The sequence below is a fragment of the Cnephaeus nilssonii genome (assembly GCF_951640355.1).
Source record: "Cnephaeus nilssonii genome assembly, chromosome: 15".
In the NCBI taxonomy this organism is placed as follows: domain Eukaryota; kingdom Metazoa; phylum Chordata; class Mammalia; order Chiroptera; family Vespertilionidae; genus Cnephaeus; species Cnephaeus nilssonii.
This window is the reverse complement of record NC_137086.1, coordinates 42,815,187-42,835,188: the sequence shown is the minus strand read 5'-3', so window position 1 is coordinate 42,835,188 and position 20,002 is coordinate 42,815,187. Positions and strand designations below refer to the sequence as shown.

At 51.2% G+C, this 20,002-nt stretch overlaps 1 protein-coding gene across 21 annotated transcripts in view; it reads right to left on the bottom strand.

Annotated features, from left to right (window-relative positions):
• DYSF (dysferlin) overlaps positions 1–20,002 on the bottom strand; it is a 196,133-nt gene that overhangs the window by 172,642 nt on the left and 3,489 nt on the right. For 12 of the 21 annotated variants that reach the window (XM_079792337.1, XM_079792343.1, XM_079792340.1 and 9 more), the window contains exons 2-3: positions 2,752–2,807; positions 1,792–1,883 (exon numbers count right to left, since the gene is read on the bottom strand). In XM_079792337.1, the coding sequence (XP_079648463.1) occupies positions 1,792–1,883; positions 2,752–2,807 (148 nt within the window). Of the gene's footprint in view, positions 1–1,791; positions 1,884–2,751; positions 2,808–15,019; positions 16,899–20,002 lie in introns of those variants that run through there. The other 9 variants (XM_079792326.1, XM_079792341.1, XM_079792345.1 and 6 more) reach the window with 5 other exon arrangements.

Below are 20,002 nucleotides of genomic sequence, written 5' to 3'. Positions count from 1 at the left end.
CTGCTGTCACTAGCCGTGGAGAAAATTACCCCTTCTCTCAGGGCCTCAGTTTCTCCACCTGTAATGATGACAATTATAATAGTAGCATGTAACTGATTTTAAAAGATCTTGTATATAAAGACTCAGCCCAGGCCCTTGGCTAAGCTCTCAGAAAACATCAGCTGTTGTGGTTTTGCTACTATTGTCCTCAGCCTGGAATTGGAGGGCCCTATCCATCTGGGCCCATTGCTGCCTTCTCAGTTGGCTCATTTGTCATGTGACTTAGTCCCACCTACAAGGCCTTAGCCTGGCTGCCTCCATACCCAGACACCGGATGCCCTCCCTTCCTCACCTCTCTAAAGCCTACCCCAGCCTCTAAGTCAGGCTGAGTGCCCCCCCCCCCGCCTCCAGGAAGCCCTCCAGGACTACCCAGTGCTCAGAATCACTCCCTTCCTGGCCTGTAGGCCCACCATTTGTTCTGGTTGGAGGCTGCCGTGACTTCTACAAAATGTTTGCCTGTGTTGGGATAGCTTCGTGTGAGCTGACTCTAGCCCCTGCCCCCTGTGCAGGTTGGGGCTGCTGAGGCCCTGGCTCCCACACCTTAGAGCCCCACCTCGGGAAGGCCCAGTGGAAGTGGCCCCACACAGACCACGCCCTGCACCCATGGCTAGTAGAACCACAGAGAAACAGTGGCAGTTGGGTTTTTCTTGCAAGCCTCTTAAGATTTCAAACTTCCCAGGTGTTTTGTAGGCTGAGACCCTTGTCAGCCTTCCCCAGGTCTCTGAATCCTCCCTCCTTCCCTCTCTCTCCTCCCCCACACACACCCCCGCCCCCCTGCAAGGTAACACAGCCAGGCCTCCCAGGACTCAGACACCACTGACCCAGTTCCCAAACAAAGGCTCCCCTGTGAGCAGATCACAAAACAGCAAGGCCACCATGCCTGATCCTTGTGCCCAGACCTCAGTAAATGGCACCAAGAGCATGAACCCAACCCTGCCGGCACCTAACACAGCTGCACCTGCACCCCACCTTGCCCAGCAGGCACTGCTGAGCCCCTGACAGTCACAGCTGTGCGGCCTTGCAAGCTGCATCTGTCCCCAGGCCATGCCACCCACAATCAACAGGACCCTCTGCATGCTCCATCAGTCCTGCCCACCTCCCACCCCTACCACCAGCACATACAAGGCCCAGGAGCTCAGTGACAAGAGAAGGGATCACCAGGGAGCCTGCTTTTGCCACCACAATTTTGCATCTGCTATTCCCCCTGTCTGGCAACCGTCCCCTGCTACCTAAGTGAAATACCAACAGAAAACACCACCAGAGAGGAGTGCGGTCAGTGGGAAGAGTTATTACCGTTCCGACCTCCAAACCACAAATCTCACCTCCAGGCCCACCTCTTCCATGAAGCCTTCCTTGAGAGCTCCCTGCTAGTGGTGTGCCTGCCTCCCGCATTGTGGCAGTGTGTGCTGCCCTCTCCAGTCTGGGCAGGGCGAGGAGAGAGAACCACGCCCAGGCGTCCCTGGGCTGGAGCAGGACACAGGGCGCCTTCTCCTCCCCACTCCCTGGGCCACAGGCTGTCTGTGCAAACCCATGCACACTTCATTCCAGCCCATCACCTTCCCTGCAGCCTGGGCAGCTCTCAGGTTTACCCAGGGCTGCGTTTCTGCGGCTGCAGCCAGGCAGCCAGGAGAGGCAGGTGCTCAGTAAATGCTGAGTTGAAACACCAGCTCTCTGGGCCCAGATTCTGGAATATATGTCCACCATGAGCCTACCTGTACCTGCAGGCCACAGAGACCCCCTTGCCCGCCTCACCTGTTCCTCCCCATCGTCTCATGGTCTTTGACCACCACATGAAGCTCAGAGCCCTGGTCCAGGGGGATGCCCTTGAGGTCCCACTCAAAGCCCTGGAAGAAAAGGAGAAAAGACATCTCACTTAACCTGTGGCCCCCGAGGAGAAGAGACTGTCTCGTTCACCCTGGTCCTCCAGGGGCACTGAGCAGGCAGCCATAAATGATGCTGGTGGATGGGTGGGTAAATGAGTGAATGAATGAATGAATGAATGAATGGCAGGATCCCAAAGAATCAGGGTGACAGTGAGAGCTGAAGAGAGGAGGCCAGACTCCCATAACCCCCTCTCCAATTCAATTCCACCAATCACCAGGCCTAGGAGCACCGCTGGGGAAAATGCCCGGGATCCTGCAGGGTCCTCAGGGGCCAAGACCACTGTGCTCATCCAGAAGCCAGGCCCCTCCCTGCTGGGCAGCAGGAGTTAGTGCCTCATTGGGGAGGCCCAGCCAGAGGCCCCAGGACCTTCCTCAGAGCAAAGGCTCCCCTGTGCATCCCAGCCCCATCCACAGAAGGCATCCAGGGCTTCCCGAGGACCAGGGAGGCCTATGAAGGGAGCTGGTTAAGGCCAAGGGCCAGCAGGAGCCAGAGGTGGGCATTGGGCAGGGAGAATGGCCTGTGTAAGGGAGACAAGACAGGCCGGAGAGCCCCTAACCACCCTCTACCTGGCTGACAGAGCTGGAGGGAACAGAGATAGACACCTACTCCTCCCCAGGCCACACCCACCTCTGTTTGCCTGGCATGCCAGGCCACCACCCGTCCTCCCAGGTTCCCAGCGCCAGGAGGATTTAGTTGGCACACGGGACCACCATACCTCCCCTCCTTGACAATACCACTGAGAAAGCCCCCTCCTGCACGAGCCCCTGACTTGTCCCTACAGAGGCCGTGGCAGCAGAGAGAAGAGGGAGGGTGAAGAAACGCACATACCTCATTCCACACAGGGTTCACGTTGTTCTTGATGACTTTGGTTCTCTTCTTCACCCCTATGAGAGACACAAAGAGGGAGTGAGAGACTGTCCCAGCCCTGCACCTCCCATCGGGAGGGGCAGCTTCTCAGACACGCACTGCAGCTCACCTGCCAAAGGAAACCTTACAAACCAACGGCTGCCCTGAGAACCCCCCCAGTCCGCATGGATGCCCAGCGCCGATTACCGACTCCTCTCAGCTCTGGGATGGAGAAGCAGCAGCCCAGCAGAAGGCTGTTTTTAAAGGAAAATACCCAGGCTGACTTTTCTTAATGATTTGAAATTGTTATTCCTGACTTTTTCTAAAGAAAATTTTTCAATTGCACGTTTTCTGGCTCTAAGAATGAATGATCTTCATTGAAAAGATTCCATTTTTCTTTTTCAAGCCATCCACCTCCACATACTATATGATTCCATTTACATGAATGTCCAGAATAAGCAAATCCACAGCTAAGTACTTTCCAGGGGCTGGGGTTAGATGGGAATGGGGAGTGAATGCTTAACAGAGGTTTCTTTTTGGGGTGATGAAATGGTCTGAGGTTAGATAGTGATGATGATTGTACAGCACTGTGAATATACTAAAAACTATTTAAAATGTACACTTTCAAATAGTTAAAATGGTGCATTTTAGAGCATGTGAATTTTATCTCAATTTTTTTAAGTATATTTTTATTGACTTCAGAGAGGAAGGGAGAGGGAGAGAGAGATAGAAACATCAATGATGAGAGAGAATCATGGATCAACTGCCTCCTGCACGCCCCACAGTGGAGACTGAGCCACCAACCCGGGCATATGCCCTGACCAGGAATCAAACCGTGACCTCCTGGTTCATAGGTCAATGCTCAACCACGGAGCCACGCCAGCCGGCTATCTCAGATTTTAAAGGATCCAGCTTACCCTGGCCTTGAAGGGGTCTGTCTGAGCGGGCTGTCCCAAGGCAGGTCTATGTGTTCACGAGGGCTGGGATGAGAATAACGCAGAATGGTTGGGGTAGAAAACAAGAACTGACACTGTGGTGGTGATCAGACCCACAGCGCCCCAGATGACAGCCAGAGCCTTCCTCTGGAGGCCTGGGCATGAGAAGCCGCTAAGCATACCCCACTCTTCCATTAAGCACCCCAACAGCAATAGTTGTGCTCGAATGGGTGACTAAATATGTTCAGCCAGACCCAGAATTCCTATGTGGGTTGGATGGTGAAGATCACACTGTTCAACCCCACCTGTGTGAGGCTCCCCAGGGAAAAGCCCTTGGTCTCCGCCTGCACTGCTCAGCTTTTACAGAGTCTGGGCCATGAGAGCCCCTCAAGCCTGGGAAACTTCTCCCCGGACCCCCGGGCCTCCTCGGAAGCCGAGCAGTGTCAGCGCTTATCTGGTTTCCATGAAGTGCAGCCTCCTGAGGGGTCAGCCCCATCTGGGACGTTTCAGAGCAGAAAACAGAGGGAAGCAGAGAGGGTTCAAGGACACGAGCAAGGTTTGGGGGAGGATCTGGAGGAAAGAAACAACAGAGGAAGAGCAAGGAAAGGAAAATCATGGTGAAAGAAACTTCTGAGGGAGAGAGGCAGAGCAGGGCCTGGCAGATTCTAAGGCAATTCTGTTGAAAATAGTTGCTCAGCTTTGGCAAGTCTCCTTGGAGATTCTGACCAACATCCCCCAATCGGGGAGCGTGAGTTCCCAACCCCCTCTCCCCGCCTGTGGCAAATCAGGAATGTAGGAAAAGAACCTGAACTTTGGAATGGCATAGATCACCATAGAACTTTTTTTTTTTTGAGGGGGGGAGAAAATAGGGCAACAGTTCTCAAACATTCTGGTCACAGGACATCACTCTTAAAAAGTATTGAGGACCTTCGGTCGCTCTCACTGTAGATGTTAACACAGTGTAAAGGTAAATAGCATCTTAGTGATTCTGTGAGGACAGTTTTGACCTTGCTGACCTCCTCAAAGAGTCTTGGACACTTCCCAGGGGTCCATGTAACACTGAAAAACCTCTTAGGAACCTTATTAAACCCTTTACCCTCTGTTTCTTCATCTGTAAGATCATAATAATGCCTCCCCGTGGGGTTGCTGTGAAAATTAGACAAGATAGGATGAGTGAGGTGCCCAACACACAGCATACTCGTTAAACGTACGTTTACCACCCCTCCCCTCCCCTCTGTGCCCCACCCGGAAGCATTTAGTGAACTCCTACTGATTCTTCAATACCCAGCTCATTTTCTCCTCTGATAAGCCTCCCTTACGGTTGTAAGCTGTGACCACAGGTAGCAGACTAACTGTGTGCTTCTATGGCTGTCCTCCCAACTGGACCATGAACTTCAGAGGGCAGACACCACGCCTTACCATGCTGGTAACCCTATACATAGCGAGGTCCCCAGTAATTGGGCGCTGAATGAATGGGTCCTTTTCCAAGTTGGTTGCACGTTCACTTCCTCACCAGAGGATGGAATCACTGTTCTGAGAGAACGCCATAAGACTGCATTAACAATATGGCTGTGCATCAACGAATGGAGGGGATGAAAGGAAGCACAGGGGGAGGGACGTCCTGGGAGGGACACCAGTTTTCTTATCAAAATGGCCCAGGTCTGCCCCGGCGGAACCACTCTCAATCTCCTTGTGGGCTCTGCTGGTGTGGCTCCAGCAGGCATAAGCCACATGGCTTTGGAGTCATTCAAATAACAGCCACTACTGTGTGGCCTTAGGGAGGGCTTATAACATGTCTAGGCCTTAGTTCTCTCAGCAATAAATTAACAATGGTGAGTGCCTACTTTATGGGGTTTGAAAGGATATAAGATGCTACCTAAGCATCTATGTCCCCTCCTCTATCAATTCCTGGGATCTACGGGCGTGACATGGAAAATTCCATCTGCAGCCTCTCTTGAGTTGTGCGGTTGGAAGCACTTCCTGGTGCTCCTGACTAGTATTAATTAAGGAGTGTCTGTGTGCCAAGCCCCGTGCAAAACGGCTTTTGGTTTCCATTTCCTGCCTTCCCTGAGGATGACGGGAACAAAGGCCCTCAACTAGATTTCACTAAGTCCTGGTTAGAAGGGCCAACTCTGGACCCTCTGGATGACACTGAGGGGTCACTGATGGGCACTACAGCCCCAAAGAGGAGCAAGAAAGAAATGAAACAGTAACCCAACACAATCACATGCCTTACAGGCGCCAAGAAAGGGGAAGGCACGCTGCTAATTAGGAAACAGTTCCTTCCTCATCATGAATTTAGACTTGTCCTGTCCTTGCTAATTAACTCTGGCCTTAAGAGTGTGGTTTTATGCACATATAATAGACTCAATAATGAAAGATACAGAAGAGCTCGCAGCTTATGCTGGGGATTGGGAGAGGGGATATGCCCTCTGCCCAGGTTGCTCAGCAGAATTGGGGACCAGCAGGCATCCATGGGAATGGTGCTGAAGTCATGGGGTGATCCTCCAGACTGAAAGACTCAGTGAAGAGGAATAAACCTACTCTTCTGCTCCCCATGGCAATTCGTCACTTGTTTCCTCAAGCCTAACCCACACAACTCGACCCCACACTCCTAGACCGCAATGTCCCATGATTGCACGGTGGTGATTTTCAATCTACTCACTGGGACCCAATAGAGGGCCATGGCATCAGTTGAGTAAGTTGACCAATCTGTCTTTTTAATGACAGGGCAGACTAGAGAAGAAAATCTCAGAGTACGTCTTTTGTCAGAAAAGTACTATTACTTAAAACTTTTGATTATATCAATGATTCTCTCATCATTGATGTTTCTATCTCTCTCTCCCTCTCCCTTCCTCTCTGAAATCAATAAAAGCATATTTTTTTAAAAACTTTTGATTATATTTTCACATATATATTTATCTAAGTGTACTGCAACTTAATGTAAAATATGAGTCTTGTTGTATGTAACAGTCCAAAAAGTTTGAAAATATTGCCTTAAAGGAAGATTGTCTGAGGAGAACTAGAGAACAAAGAAATCACCATCCTGGCCCTTGAGTGCCAAGAGCCAAGGTGTGTGGCAGGAATGGTGTAGAACACGGTCCTGGTCCCCCACTGAAGCCAACGCCAATAAAGACCATGGGCTGAGGGAGGGGACGTGAGGAGGGCCTCAGAGACAGGTAAGAAGCCAGACCATTCAGTCCCAGCTGGGGACCACCTGGCTGAGCAATCTCCACTGGCAAGAGCCCCACGTACATCCTGATGTGGCCATGGCCTTGCATAAGGAGCCCTTCTGCTCATCACCTAGTAACGTCCCCCTACTAGTGGCCAGGGTACTGTGTCCCCCAGTGGTCTGGGACCATCTTGTGTGGACAGATACCTTTCAGAGACCCAAGATGCTTGTTAGCCCCCCAGGGTCTGGACACACACAGGGGTTACAGTGTGGAAGGAAGCACCGGCCAGCTGTCAATCTCCAGTAGCCAAGACAGGACAGACCCCTGGCCCCCTAACTCAATTATAAAGGTAACGATACATTTGGGAAGCAGACGAAACACTGGGTTTTGTGACACTGATGACAATGGGATCTTTGGGGCTGATGGGATCACAGAGAAGACAAACTCTAAGGCAGGGTGCTCACTGAGGGCGCACACCACAGTCTGTACCGTGGGAGAGTTTCATGCCTGACGAAGGATGCTTTAAGGAAAGGCTGAGGAATACCGGTCCATTTCCCTTTGCATCTCTAGGTACCAAGGCCCAAATGTCCATGGACAGATAAATGGATAAACAGAATGTGGAATAGCCATTAAAATGGAATATTATTCAGCCTTTAAAAGGAAGGCAATTTTGACGCATGCTACCAGATGAACACTGAAAACATTATTCTAAATGAAATAAGCCAGACACAAAAGGACAAATATTATATGATTCAACTTAGGTACCTGGAATGTCAAATTCATAGACACAGAACGTAGAATACAAGTTATCAGGAGCTGGGGCAGGAAGAATGGGGAGTTGTTATGTAATGGGCATAGAGATTCAGTTTGGGATAATAAAAAAGTTCTAAGGATGGATAATGGGCATGCTTGCACAACAATGTGAATGTGTTGAATACCACTGAATTGTATTTAAAATGGTTAAAATGGTAAATTTTGTTACGTATATTTTACCACAATAAAAATAATTTTAAGGCCCCAGGAAGTGAAACAACTCAACACTTAGAGTTGCTGTCCCTAGTGTGTGAGGGACACTGACTTTCATGAGGGGAATGATGTACAAAAGTATACAGATCTTTTCCCATACCTGTTATGTGCCTGGTACAGGCTGGGGGCAGGATCAGTTAAAGGGGGTGCAGATGCCACAGCCACCCTGCCCTCATAGCCAAGCAGAGAAAGAAGCAACCCCACTTCCTGGAGCTGAAGGTGTCGGGAGAGGACCTGATATTCCCCAGGCTGGCCCACTGAACCAGCATCCCGGCAATCACTCCGTGCATGGTGCCCCCCACATTGATCTGGTCCAGCCCTGGGGCCAAAGGAGGGCCAGCAGCTTCTATGGCCCCCCAGGAGCCCTGAATGTCCATGTAAGAAGTGCAGCTACTCTGCTGGAGGGATGTGCTAGAGGCAGAGAGGCCCAGGGGTCTCCACACCTGGGAGGGTGTGGGACTAAAAACAGGGACAGCCACAGGCTATATAAAAATCCAGCAGGGCCCTAGCCAGTTTGGCTCAATGGATAGAGTGTCGACCTGCAGACTGAAGGGCCCCAGGTTTGATTCCAGCCAAGGGCACATGCCTGGGTTGCGGGCTCAATCCCCAGTAGGGGACGTGCAGGAGGCAGCTGATCAATGATTCTCTCTCATCATTGATGTTTCTATCTCTCTCTTCCTCTTCCTTCCTCTCTGAAATCAATAAAGAAATATTTTTTAAAAAAAAATCCAGCAGGGACCCAAAGAGGTATTTATATGCCCATATTCATAGCAGCATTGTTCACAGTAGTTAAAACGCTTAGGCAGCCCAAGCGTCAACCGATAGATAAGTGGATAAACAAAATGTGAGATGTACTTACAATGGAGTATTATTCAGCTTTAAAAAGGAAGGAAATTCTGACACAAACTACAACATGGATGAGCCTTAACCTTTTGCACTCGGATGTCGAGTGTGACTCGACACGGTTAGCATTAGAATAAAGGAATCGAGACAAAAGCAAGTGAGTGCAAAGGGTTAAGGACATTATACGAAGTGAAATAAGCTTGGGGAGGGGGACGGGGAGATATTATTTGACAGGTATAGAGTTCAGTTGGGGAAGATGAAGGAGTTCTGGAGATGGATGGTGGTGGTGGTCGCACACAGTATGAATGTACTTAATGACACTGAACTGTACACTTGAAAATGGTTACGATGGTAAATTTTATCACAAAATTTTTTTTAAAGTCCAGGTGAAAGATGAGAGGACACAGGCTGTGGGGCTGGGTGAGGAAGGGGTGGGGGAGTGGCAGAGGATGTCTCGGGTTCTGACAGGGGTGCGTGGCTGGCTGGGGGTGCCAGGCACCTAGAGGGACGGCTGTCTCTGTCCGGGGTGAAGGACTTGCTGTGGGGAGCTGTGCAGCCCTTCAGGTCCTGCAGGCAGCCTCTCTTTTGTTCCTCAGTGTTTACTGAGGACTTGCTCTGTACTGGGCACTTTCTTGACAGTTCATTAGAACACCCAGCAGACCAAGACCGTGACAGACATTCGGAATGTCAGCAAAAAACAAAGGCAGAGGCAACTGAAAGGAGAAAAGGCAGCCGTGGCTCCCGCTGAAGGGCCGTCTGCTCTGCATCCTGGCACAGGTCCCCCAACACAGTCTTTGCCCTGACTCAAGCCTGGGCACCGCAAGAACTGGGCAGCTGTCATTTCCCGCCCTGCCCAGCAGAAGCCCTGCCCTCCTCACCCTCAAGAACTCGTACTCCATCTCCATCTTTTTAAATCCTAACGGAAACCCCACTTTCCCAGAAACACGCAGCCAGGAAGGGGTGGTGGTGGAATGTACTCTGAGAGGGGTAATCTTGAAGCTCAAACGGCCAATTAGAACTGGGGAAGACATTTGAAACATCTATGATGAAATGTTAATGTTCTTAATATATAAAGAGCGTTGCAACTAATTAAGAAAAGGACAAGCACTGAAGCCCTCTCTTAATGGGTAAATTAAAAGGCAATCCGGGCCCTGGCCGGTGTGACTCAGTTGGTTGGGTGTTGTACCGTGCACCGAAAGGTTGCCAGATCCATTCCTAGTCAGGGCACACGCCCGGGTTGCAGGCTCAGTCCCTACTAGAGGGCATGCAGTAGGCTGCCGAACAATGTTCTGCTCTCGCATCCATGTTTCTCTCTCTCTCTCCCTCTCCCTCTCCCTCTCCTTCTTCCTTTCTCTCTCTCTAAAAAAAATCAATAACTTTTTTTTAAAAAAAAGCAATTCAGTAAAAATAAATTCAAATAGGTAATAACTTGGAAATATCACAAATGCTATTTGAACCTAAGAAATTATTAAAGAGATTTGCATGGTACTGCTTTATGTTAGCAGGATTAGTATAAGAAAACAAGGCCCCATACTCCGCTGATGGGAGGGTAAAGTTGGTACAGATTTTCAGGAGAGCAATTTGGAAAATGCAGCAAAGCCTTAAATATGTAAACCTCTGACACAGCAGTGTCACCTCCAGTATATACCCCCCAAAATAATTAAATATGTGGGCAAAGATTTAGACACAAGGATAATTCTAACAGTGACAGTATCATTTAAGTACTGACTATAAATATAAAATATTTGGTATAACCTAAATATTCATCAATAGGAAGTTGTATAACTGAATTATGGTACATCCATACATTAAAATACTATGCAGACATTTTTAAAAGGTGTGGAGAATACTGACTGACATAGAAAAATGCCCCTGGTGTACTGCTGAGTGAAAATGTAAATTGACAAGCATTTGAGAGAAGCTATTACTCGGGAGAGAAAGGCAAGGGGTCTGGAGGTCTCTGGTGGGAGGGTGGGGCCCAAAGACTCCATTCCTTGACCTGGTGATATATGTGGGTATTCTCTTCATAATTTATCCATCAAAGCAGGGTCTCTCGATGTGGGCACTATTAACACTGAGGCTGGATATTTATTGTGGGAGGGGGCTATGCACTGCGCGATGTTTAGCAGCATCCCTGCCCTCTACCCACTAGATGCCAATAGTGGGAGCACACGCATGTGGGTACCACCACACCCCCCTCCACACACACCCCCAGTGATGACAACCCAAAATGTCTCCAGACAATGCCAAATGTCCCCTAGAGAACAAAATCACCCCCCGGTGAGAATCCCTGCATTAAAGCATACATTTGTATTTTAAGTCCTTTTACTTGGGTCTTAAATTTCACAACTAAAATGGCTTTATTTTAATAGGAAAAGATATATTAGAGGATATATGTCAATTACTAAAAATTAATTCAAAGTGCCAGGATTCGGGGCCATTTATTACTCTTGCCTCACGCCTCTCTATATTATATCCTTTTATACACTGAGTGCATATTATGTTCTCAAAAAGAAGGCAGAGGCTATTGTCAATGCTTTAAAGGCACCTCTAATGTTTAAAAAGCCAGGTTCAGAGAATCCAGTATCTTCTTAGCCCACCTTCCCTACAAAGGGGAGTCAGGTCTGCTCCTCAGGTGTATCTCAACCTTCAGGCAGTTCTATGAGATTCCCCCAGGCTCCTGTCTAAAGTCTAGAGACCTCCCAGGAGATTGAAGGGAGAAGAGGGGGAGAAAGGAGTGGGGTTAGCTGGAGAGACACAGGGAGAAGAGGGGGAGAAAGGAGTGAGGTTAGCTGGAGAGACACAGGGAGGCTGAGAGAGAGAGAGGAGACAGTAGTGATTCAGTTTTCTGGCTTGTGGGCCCTGGGAAGCCAACAGAAATTCACCCAGTGGGGATACAGGAGATCCGAACTTCAAGGAAATAAAAGTCTAAGCTTCAGGTTTTGTTCTTGGATGCGTCGCCAACATCTGGAACATCACCCAGCCTCTAGAAGGTGCTCAATAAATATGTGTCCAATGAACTAAATGCATGAATGGAGGGACATAATCACATTACAGGACAGAAAATGGGCAGGGCAGAAGAAAGGACAGATCACTAAAAGCTACAAGAAATTAAGCTGTTCGTTCACAAAGACCATTAGTCAAAAGTAACTCTACAGCCCCGCAACTCAAGGTAGTTTTAGTTAACTAATTAGTACAGGAACAAAGGAATGATAAAGATTCATTAATCACCTCTACCCTGAAGCCCTGAGACAGGGAAACCAAAAAAGTACTCTCGGGTCGGGCCTTCCAAAGCCCATAGTCTATTTTGGGAGGCGGGTCCTGAAATTACATCCGAGGCTGGAATGCTGGGGGAACAACTGCTCGGAAAGTGGGGCCAGCCAGGCCCATGCGCTTGGGGCCCCAGCCAAGCCCAGGGCGAGGCTGGCTTCCCTGCGAGCAGGCCACAGTCCCATCTGTGCCCATGAGGGGGTTGGGCTCAAGGGTTCTCAATCCTGACAGCACATCTGACACATTTGGAGTCTGTTTAGAAACACCTGTATCTGGGCCCCGCCTCCCAGAGAGAGGAGGGGACAGGGAGGCTGGCAGTGAATGTGTTTAAAGCTCCCCAAGTGACTCTGACGTGCAGCCAGGTTGACTACCCCCGGCTAGGTGGTCTGTAAGTTCTGGGTCCGATTCTAACGGCCTCCCTCTCTAAGCATCAGCGCAGCCCCAAACTCCAGCATGAATTCCCCCTGGGAAAGGCGGGGAATGCCACCTTGATTTCACCTTTCACATCTCCCACCAATTTCTCTCCAGGTGTGTTTCCAAAATGGAAACAGGTGATCAATGCTGGCTTTCGGGACCTCTATGGATGGGACCCAGGAGTCTGTCTTTCGGGCACAGGAAAGCGTGAAGACCACTGTCCCAGGCTGCGTGATGGCCGGAGGCTGGACCAGAAAAGGCACAAACCCTTCAGAGCACCTGTCTGCACCCAGCCCTGGCATTCTGGTGCTAAGGACAGGCCGCTGCTCTCAAGGAGTCACAAGGCCCTACGTGCGGAGCTGAGTACTGAGCACAGACCTGCTGGAGTGAGTGTGCTAGCAGACCTAACCAGGCACTGTGCCTCCGGAGAGGAGGGACTAATGCTAGCCAGGGGAATCCTGGGTGCCTCCCTGGAGGAGGTGGTATTGCACTGGGGCTTTGAAAGACTTTGAAAAATCGGATATGTTATATTCTAGATTTCAGTTTTGCTCGGGGCTTGTCAGTGCATAAATAGTAAGATGGTGTAACGAGTGGCACATGTTGTAAAGAGATTGGGGGAGGACAGCAGCCATGCAGGCAGGGTACCTGGCCCAGAGCAACAACCAAGAGGGGGCCTCAATAGATTACCTATTAAGTCACCTACCTGACTCATGGGTACTGCCCACTTCAACACTGGTAGCTCCCTGCCATAACCACAACCTGGACACATCATTTAACTTCCCCATGTTGCCATATCCTTATCTGCAGACTGAGATTAGCAGCTACCAGAGACTGTTACAGAACCAGGGAAAGCCCACCTGACAGAGCTCAGTGGTTGAGCATCGACCAATGAACCAGGAGGTCACAGTTCGATTCCTGGTCAAGCCATATGCCGGGGTTGTGGGCTCGATCCCCAGTGTGGGGCGTGCAGGAGGTAGACAATCAATGATTCTCTCTCATCATTGATGTTTCTATCGCTCCCTCTTCCTTCCTCTCTGAAATCAATAAAAATATATTTTAAAAAAAAAAGATAACCAAGGAAAGAGAGCTGTGAACAGCCCCAAAAGAGTTCCAAAGCATCCGAGAGAACAAGGCTGACGTGAGCCCTTGGGCTCAGGGTCCTTTGGGAACTTCTTTTCCAGCCAGTGGTGGCCTCACAATTTCTGCTCAGGAATGGCTTAGGCAAAGTCTGATGGACAAGAGAGAGCTAGGAACCTTGTCCTGAAGTTGCATTTCATAGTGGGCTCGCAGGGATGTCACCAATTAATGAAAATAGCAGTTTTCTAAAATGTTTCAACTCACACTTCTCAGAAGAGAAATACAATGTAAATTATCCCGTAACAAATAATTAAAGCTGCACATAGTTCTCACTTGGCCAAACTGTGTCTTCCATCTGTGGTTCTTAGGATTTGTGGGTGCTTGGGGGGCAAATGGAGATCCTGGGTCAGAGCTGAAAGTGCCCCCATTGTTTTCCAGCCTCATGAAAACACCAGCCATTTCTTCCTATAGAGTTGACCATCTTTTGTGATACATATATTTTTTTAATTCCACAAAAACCACAGGATATGCATCCTGGTAAGTGGAAAACTCTCTCTCCCCTCCTTATTTATCTTTCTTTACAGAACTGGGGTCCTGACTCACAGCCATTGTTCCTTCTCTTAATTTTGACAGATCCTTCCTCTTCCCTTTCCCCTCCTAAGACACCTCCACCCATGGGAATGATTGCCTTAAAGTAGGGGGTTAAAGGTGCCTTGTAAGACCGTAAGACCGGGGTTGTAAGTCTTTTGTTGCCCCAAACACAGAGCGGGGGGGGGGGGGGGGGGGCGCACTCTTATCTAAGCACCAAATGTAGGTACTTAGGCTCTTGGAATTAAAAAAAAAACACGCCCTTGACAACCCTCAAAATCCTTGTATCAAGGCCATATCTAACCTACTGAGACCTGATGCATTCAATAAAGATAGGCCAATGAATGAATGAAATAAAGATTCAAAGCACACCAGTCTACAGGCACAGACAAGGGCTCGCACTTTACTCCCTCTGGGTATCGGGTAGTTGTAACCGTAGTCCTGGCTGGTATTTCTCAATGGTTAGGGCACCTGCCCGAGCATCTAAGGGTCACAGGTTCGATTCCCGATCAAGGGCACATACCTGGGTTGCAGGTTTGATTCCCGACCCTAGTTGAGGTGCGTATGGAAGGCAACCAATTAATACCCCCTCTCTCTCTCTCTCTCTCTCTCTCTCTCTCTCTCTCTCTCTCTCTCTCTCTCTCTCTCTCAAAAAGCAATAAAAAACATTTTTGTAAGTGGTAACTGTTGACATATTACAGCACATGCACTTTTCCCAAATCTCAGAGCACTGTGGCAATGTGCTGTTTCATCCTCCTCGCCTTCTGCGGGAAGACGGGGCTGAGATTCCTGTCGCTGCTGACAGAGGAAGAAAGCTGTGGCTGGGACTAGGGTTAGTGCTGGAGCCGGGGCTGCAAACCATGCGGTGCGGTCGGAGAGGCGGGTGGCGCGGGCGCGTGGGCGCGGTGGCCAAGGGGCTCTCACCTCGGAAAGTCAAGCTGGCGACCGGGTCGCTGCGGTCCTTCTTCACACAAGGGAGATTGCTGGCCCTCGCCAGCAGGCAGCACAGCATGGTTCTGGCGCCGGGGGAGCGTAGAGGCGCGCGGGCGGGAGGGGAGCGGGCGCACCGAGCCCGGACACCCACCGAAGGGGAGCTGTTGCCTTCGCCGCGCCTCCGCGGAGAAGTCCGAACGCCTGGGAGAGGCCTCGGGGAGGACACCGGACACTGGCTGGGCGGACCCTCCCCACGGCGGGCGGGGCGGGGCAGGGGGCAGGCGCGCGCCCGTGGGAGTCCCCGCCCGCGTCCGCAGTGACAGCGCCACTGACGCGGGAAGCACCGCTCCGCGGGGCCGCAGGCGTACGCACACGCCGGCCTTGCTCGCGGGAGCCCCCAGCGTCCGGGACTCCCCGCCCAGCCAGGCTCCAGAGCCCCGTGCGCCTCCGGGCGACTTCCCCGCCGCCGCGCACGGGCTGCGCTCCTCCCCGCTGCGCTCGGGCGGCCGGCAGGCCGAGGGCGCTGGGCGGATGGCGGCGCGGGAGAAATGAGCGAAGGCGCGGGAGGGCCGGGAGACCCAGCCTCGGGGACAAAAGTGTGTCTGCGGGAAACTGCAACTTGGCGCGAGCGCCAAAGGAGCGCGTGGGGTGTGCGAGCAATGGAGCGCGCTCAGCGCCGGGAGCCCCAGCCTCCGTGCCGCGCATCGGCCCCGCCAGCCCCATTGCCGCGCTTGGAGCCCAGGCAGCCGGTCCGGCTGATGGGAGCCCTGCGCTCAGACTCCGAGGCCCGAGCCCTCGAACCCGCCTCGGCTCCTTCTTCAGGGCAGTCGGGAGTCGCTCATCTCGGGGGACAGGGGTCTGCGTCCAAATTACATTGCGTCCCTGGAGTACAAGGGTCCACTGGCGACACACACACACACACACACACCAGCCATCTCCAGGCTCCCTCGCCCCCACCGTGGGGGAAATGGATTGTAGCGTGAGCCGTGGGTCACAGCCCTGAGCACGCTTTCCCGCATTATATCTGGTTCCTTTCCAGCTGATGAACTTCTTAACCACAGGGGCCCTGGCTTCTCACTTCTGTATGCTTATACTCCTGCGCCTAGCACCGGACAGGTCCCCCTCCCGCCTCCCAAGCCCTCACTGAGCTCCTTTCTCGGCCTAAATTCAGTAACTAGTTATCATTCTGCTGCACAAAACCGCAGCGCCCTTTCTCCTCTCTTATTGTGAGGACCCAGCGTTTTCATGTGGCGAAATCATAACCTGGTGAAATTCACCTCTGCCTACTCCACCCCTGCACCCTAACCGCTAAGGGTGCTGGAGAATACCAGCTAACCTGCTCCCTGTCGCTTGATATTCGTGACCCCTGACTCCGGAGGACCCTCACTGCTGCTTGGCGATTATACTGAATTTCCAGTGTCTTCAGTCTCCCGCTCTCCTAGACGGCTATTTCCCTTTTCTTACCCAAACCCACAACAACCCCATCGCCACCCACTCTGCTTACTTCCTATTTATACAGTAGAACACTTCCTCAGGCTCCCAGCCTCCTGGCCCCGTGAGCCCAAATCCTTTGCCTTCCCTCCTGTTATGAATGAATCATCTGTACTCCTAAGACCCACTGGCACCGGGGCACTGGTCACTCTCACCCACTCACTGACAAGTCCGCGGCTGTCCTCTCCTCAGCCTTAGAGGCCCTGCCCTCTCTAGCTGGCTTGGGCCCACCACCCACGCTCCCCGGGTGACCCTGCCCACCTTCATAATGAGATGGACACCTTTGGTCCATTATTCACACTGGAGCCAGGCGATCTTAAAGCAAATACGATCAGGTCACTGCCTGCTGAAAACTCCTCAAAGGCCTCCATGCTCTTGGGATGAAGCCCAGATCCCTTACCTCCACCCACAGGCATAGGCCACTCAGCCCCTCACTCTGAGTTCCAGCTCCAGTGGCTCCTGTTTCTGGAACACGCTGAGCTCCCTCCCAACTCGGAGCTCTGCTGCCCCCTCTGCCCCTTTCTCTCTCTCTCTCTCTCTCTCTCTCTCTCTCTCTCTCTCTCTCTCTCTCCCTCCCTCCCTCCCTCCCTCCCTCCCTATTTTTTTCTTAAAACATAGTTGGCATGCAATATGATAGTAGTTTCAGGTGTACAACATAGTAATTCAACATTTCTATACCCTATGATGTGCTCACCATGATAAATCTAGTAACTAAATAAATCTTCTCCCTTCTCTTCACAGGCCGCCCTCATTCATCCCTTAAGCCTCAGCTTAAACATCACGCCCCCAGGAAGCCGTCTCTGACCTCCTGGTCTAGGCTGCTCCCATGGCAAACCACCGCATAGCAGCGCTTTTCCTCTTAGCACCGGCGCAATTGTAAGAATAACATGAGGGTGATTACCTGTTTGGTGTCTGGCTAGCAATAAGGGGACAGGCCAAGGCCGTCTCAGTCAGCCAGGCATTCCAGTGCATAGTAAGGGCCCCCCAGGGTTGGTGTCCTGGGCATTGTCCTGGGCTTCCCAGTGTTCCTTCCACCCCAAGATCAGGCTAAGCCAGCGGTTCTCCATAAGGATAGTGCTGCCCCCTAGGGGGCGTTTCGGATATGATGATTTGGGATATTTTTATTTTCACAATGATTCCTGGCTTTGCTCCTTTCCCCCACCACACCACACGCTGCCCCATACTTCTGCTGTCGGTCAGCACAGGAAGTCTGTAGGCGAACATTTCCAGTGACTCTTCCAAGGGACTTTCACAAACACTTGGCTTGTGTCCAAGGAGCAGGGTCTCCACACACCTGTTCTGTAAACCAGAAACGCAGCAGCTGGTGGCCTGGCTCCTGGACACTTCCTGAGGCTTCTTTTCCATCCCAACCTCCAACTTCCTGCCATGGCTGCTGTTCCCTGATCAGACAGCTGACTGTGCTGGGGGACATCACACCGGGGCCTAGTACTCAAGGGGGCTTCCTCCCATGGGGACTTGTATCATGAATGCAGCTTTCCTGGAGAGTGTCAGTGAGACCTCCACTTGTCCCCTCCCCATATGTTCTCTCCTTCCACAGAAATTGTCCAAAGAGTTTTACATGGACACATAGAAAGACTAAGTTTCCCAGCCTCTCTTGCAGCTAGATGTGGTCATGAAAACAAGTGCTGGCCCATAGGATGTGAGCAGAAGGGATGTATGTAACTGCCTGGTTGTGTCCTTAGAGGAAAGGGGCATGCCTGCCCTCGTCACAGTACAGATTGCGATGGTGAGCCGCCACCAACCATGTTGTCAGCATGGGGACAGCAGAGCAACAAGCCAGAAGGACCTGGAGCTCTTGACAGCCTCATGGGTCAGAACTTTACCAGCCAGGACTGCCTACACATCAACTGTTAAGTGAGTGAGAGAGACTATCAGGTTCACACCATCGTTAGTTAGGGCTTGCTAACAAACAGCCGGGTCTGTATCCTACCAAAAGCCCAGGTAAGAGCAGATCCCTGGCACCCCTGACAAGGCCAGCCCCACTGTGAAGGTGATAGAGCTGACAAAGGAGCCACGTGGTGTAGCAAAGGGGAGAGGGGACCTGTTTTGAAGCTGAGTTTGCACAGCAAGCCCCGTTTTCACTTACGATGTCACGTTAACTTCAATGACATTTCATTGCTAATAGAAGTAAGCGGTGGCGGGGGGGGGGGGGGGGGGCGTGGCGGGGGGGAGAACGAGGCTCTCCCCCATCGCCTCACCGATGCAGTCACGGATAGGTGCTGACTGATCATCCCACGGGAGAGAAGACTGGCTGCCTGCTTTCCAGAGAGCCTAGGACAAAGGTCTCCAAGATTAAATGAAACATTGAACCTTGGATGCTCTCACTGGTGTCCCCTGGGACACATCCAGTTCATAGCCCTGTTGTCTTTGACCAACACAATGTTTTATAACAATATTGTACTTTAAATAAATATTAAGAGATTTCCCATATTGATCTGGATTTTAGTTTCTCTTGGAAAATCAGAGAAGCTGGCCCATGGACCCAAAGTCTCTGCCCAACACTGACCATCTGGCACCTGTGGATGGAGCATCGCCCTCTCAAGTCACCCCACTTGCCACCACTCACCCAATAGGCACGTGCTTTTCCTTCTGGCCTCATCTTAGTTATGCCACCTGCCAGACTCCCATGGGCATCTGAGTTTGTGGCCCCTCTCCTCTTCTATCACTTTTTGGGGTCCTACCTCCCTGACAGTCAAGGAAGAGGTACTTCTAACAGGGCTCCTTTTTGCTGTTGGAGTTGGGCCGGCTGGCCTGCTCGGTCGGGCTCAGGTCTCTGGTTTTCCCCCAAGGCCTGACATGAGGTGTGCAAGAAGCAAACAAACCTTGCCCTTCTGCTTCAACACCATTGACCATGAGGTGAACACTGCCTGTGAGTTGACAGGATTCCTCAGGGCACATTTGCCAAAGTCCAAAACCTTTCAAGGAGGATGGGATGACCCAATGCATCTGCCTGCCCTCTCCCCTCACATTCATTGAAGAATATGTGTGCTATGTATATCCCAACCTATTCAACCAGCGAGGCTGAAGGGCACCTGCGTGTCCACCAGGGCGTAAAATGCACGCACAGGAAGTAGTGGTCCTGGCTACAGCCATGACCATGTTTCTGCCCGGGAAGCACCGTCTCGTAGTTCCCGGCTTCCGCCCCGTCCACCTTTCTCTAGCTGTGTGACCTGAGGCATGTGACTTCCCCTTTCACACAGTCTGTCTCCCCTTCTGTGAAATCAAGAGAATGACAGTTTCACACGGGTGTTTGGGAGCATCAAACCAAACACTAGCACAGTGCCTGGCGCACAGTAGGGGTAAAATAGATGTTAGAGCTCTTCCTGCTAACACTCATTCTAGTGAACCAATCTGGAACGAGACTGGCATGCAGGAAGTAGAGAAAGAGAGTGAGTCGGCCTGGGAGAGGGACTGAGGTTTGTCACCAGAGAGATATTTGTTCCAAGAAAGTCCTAGCACCAT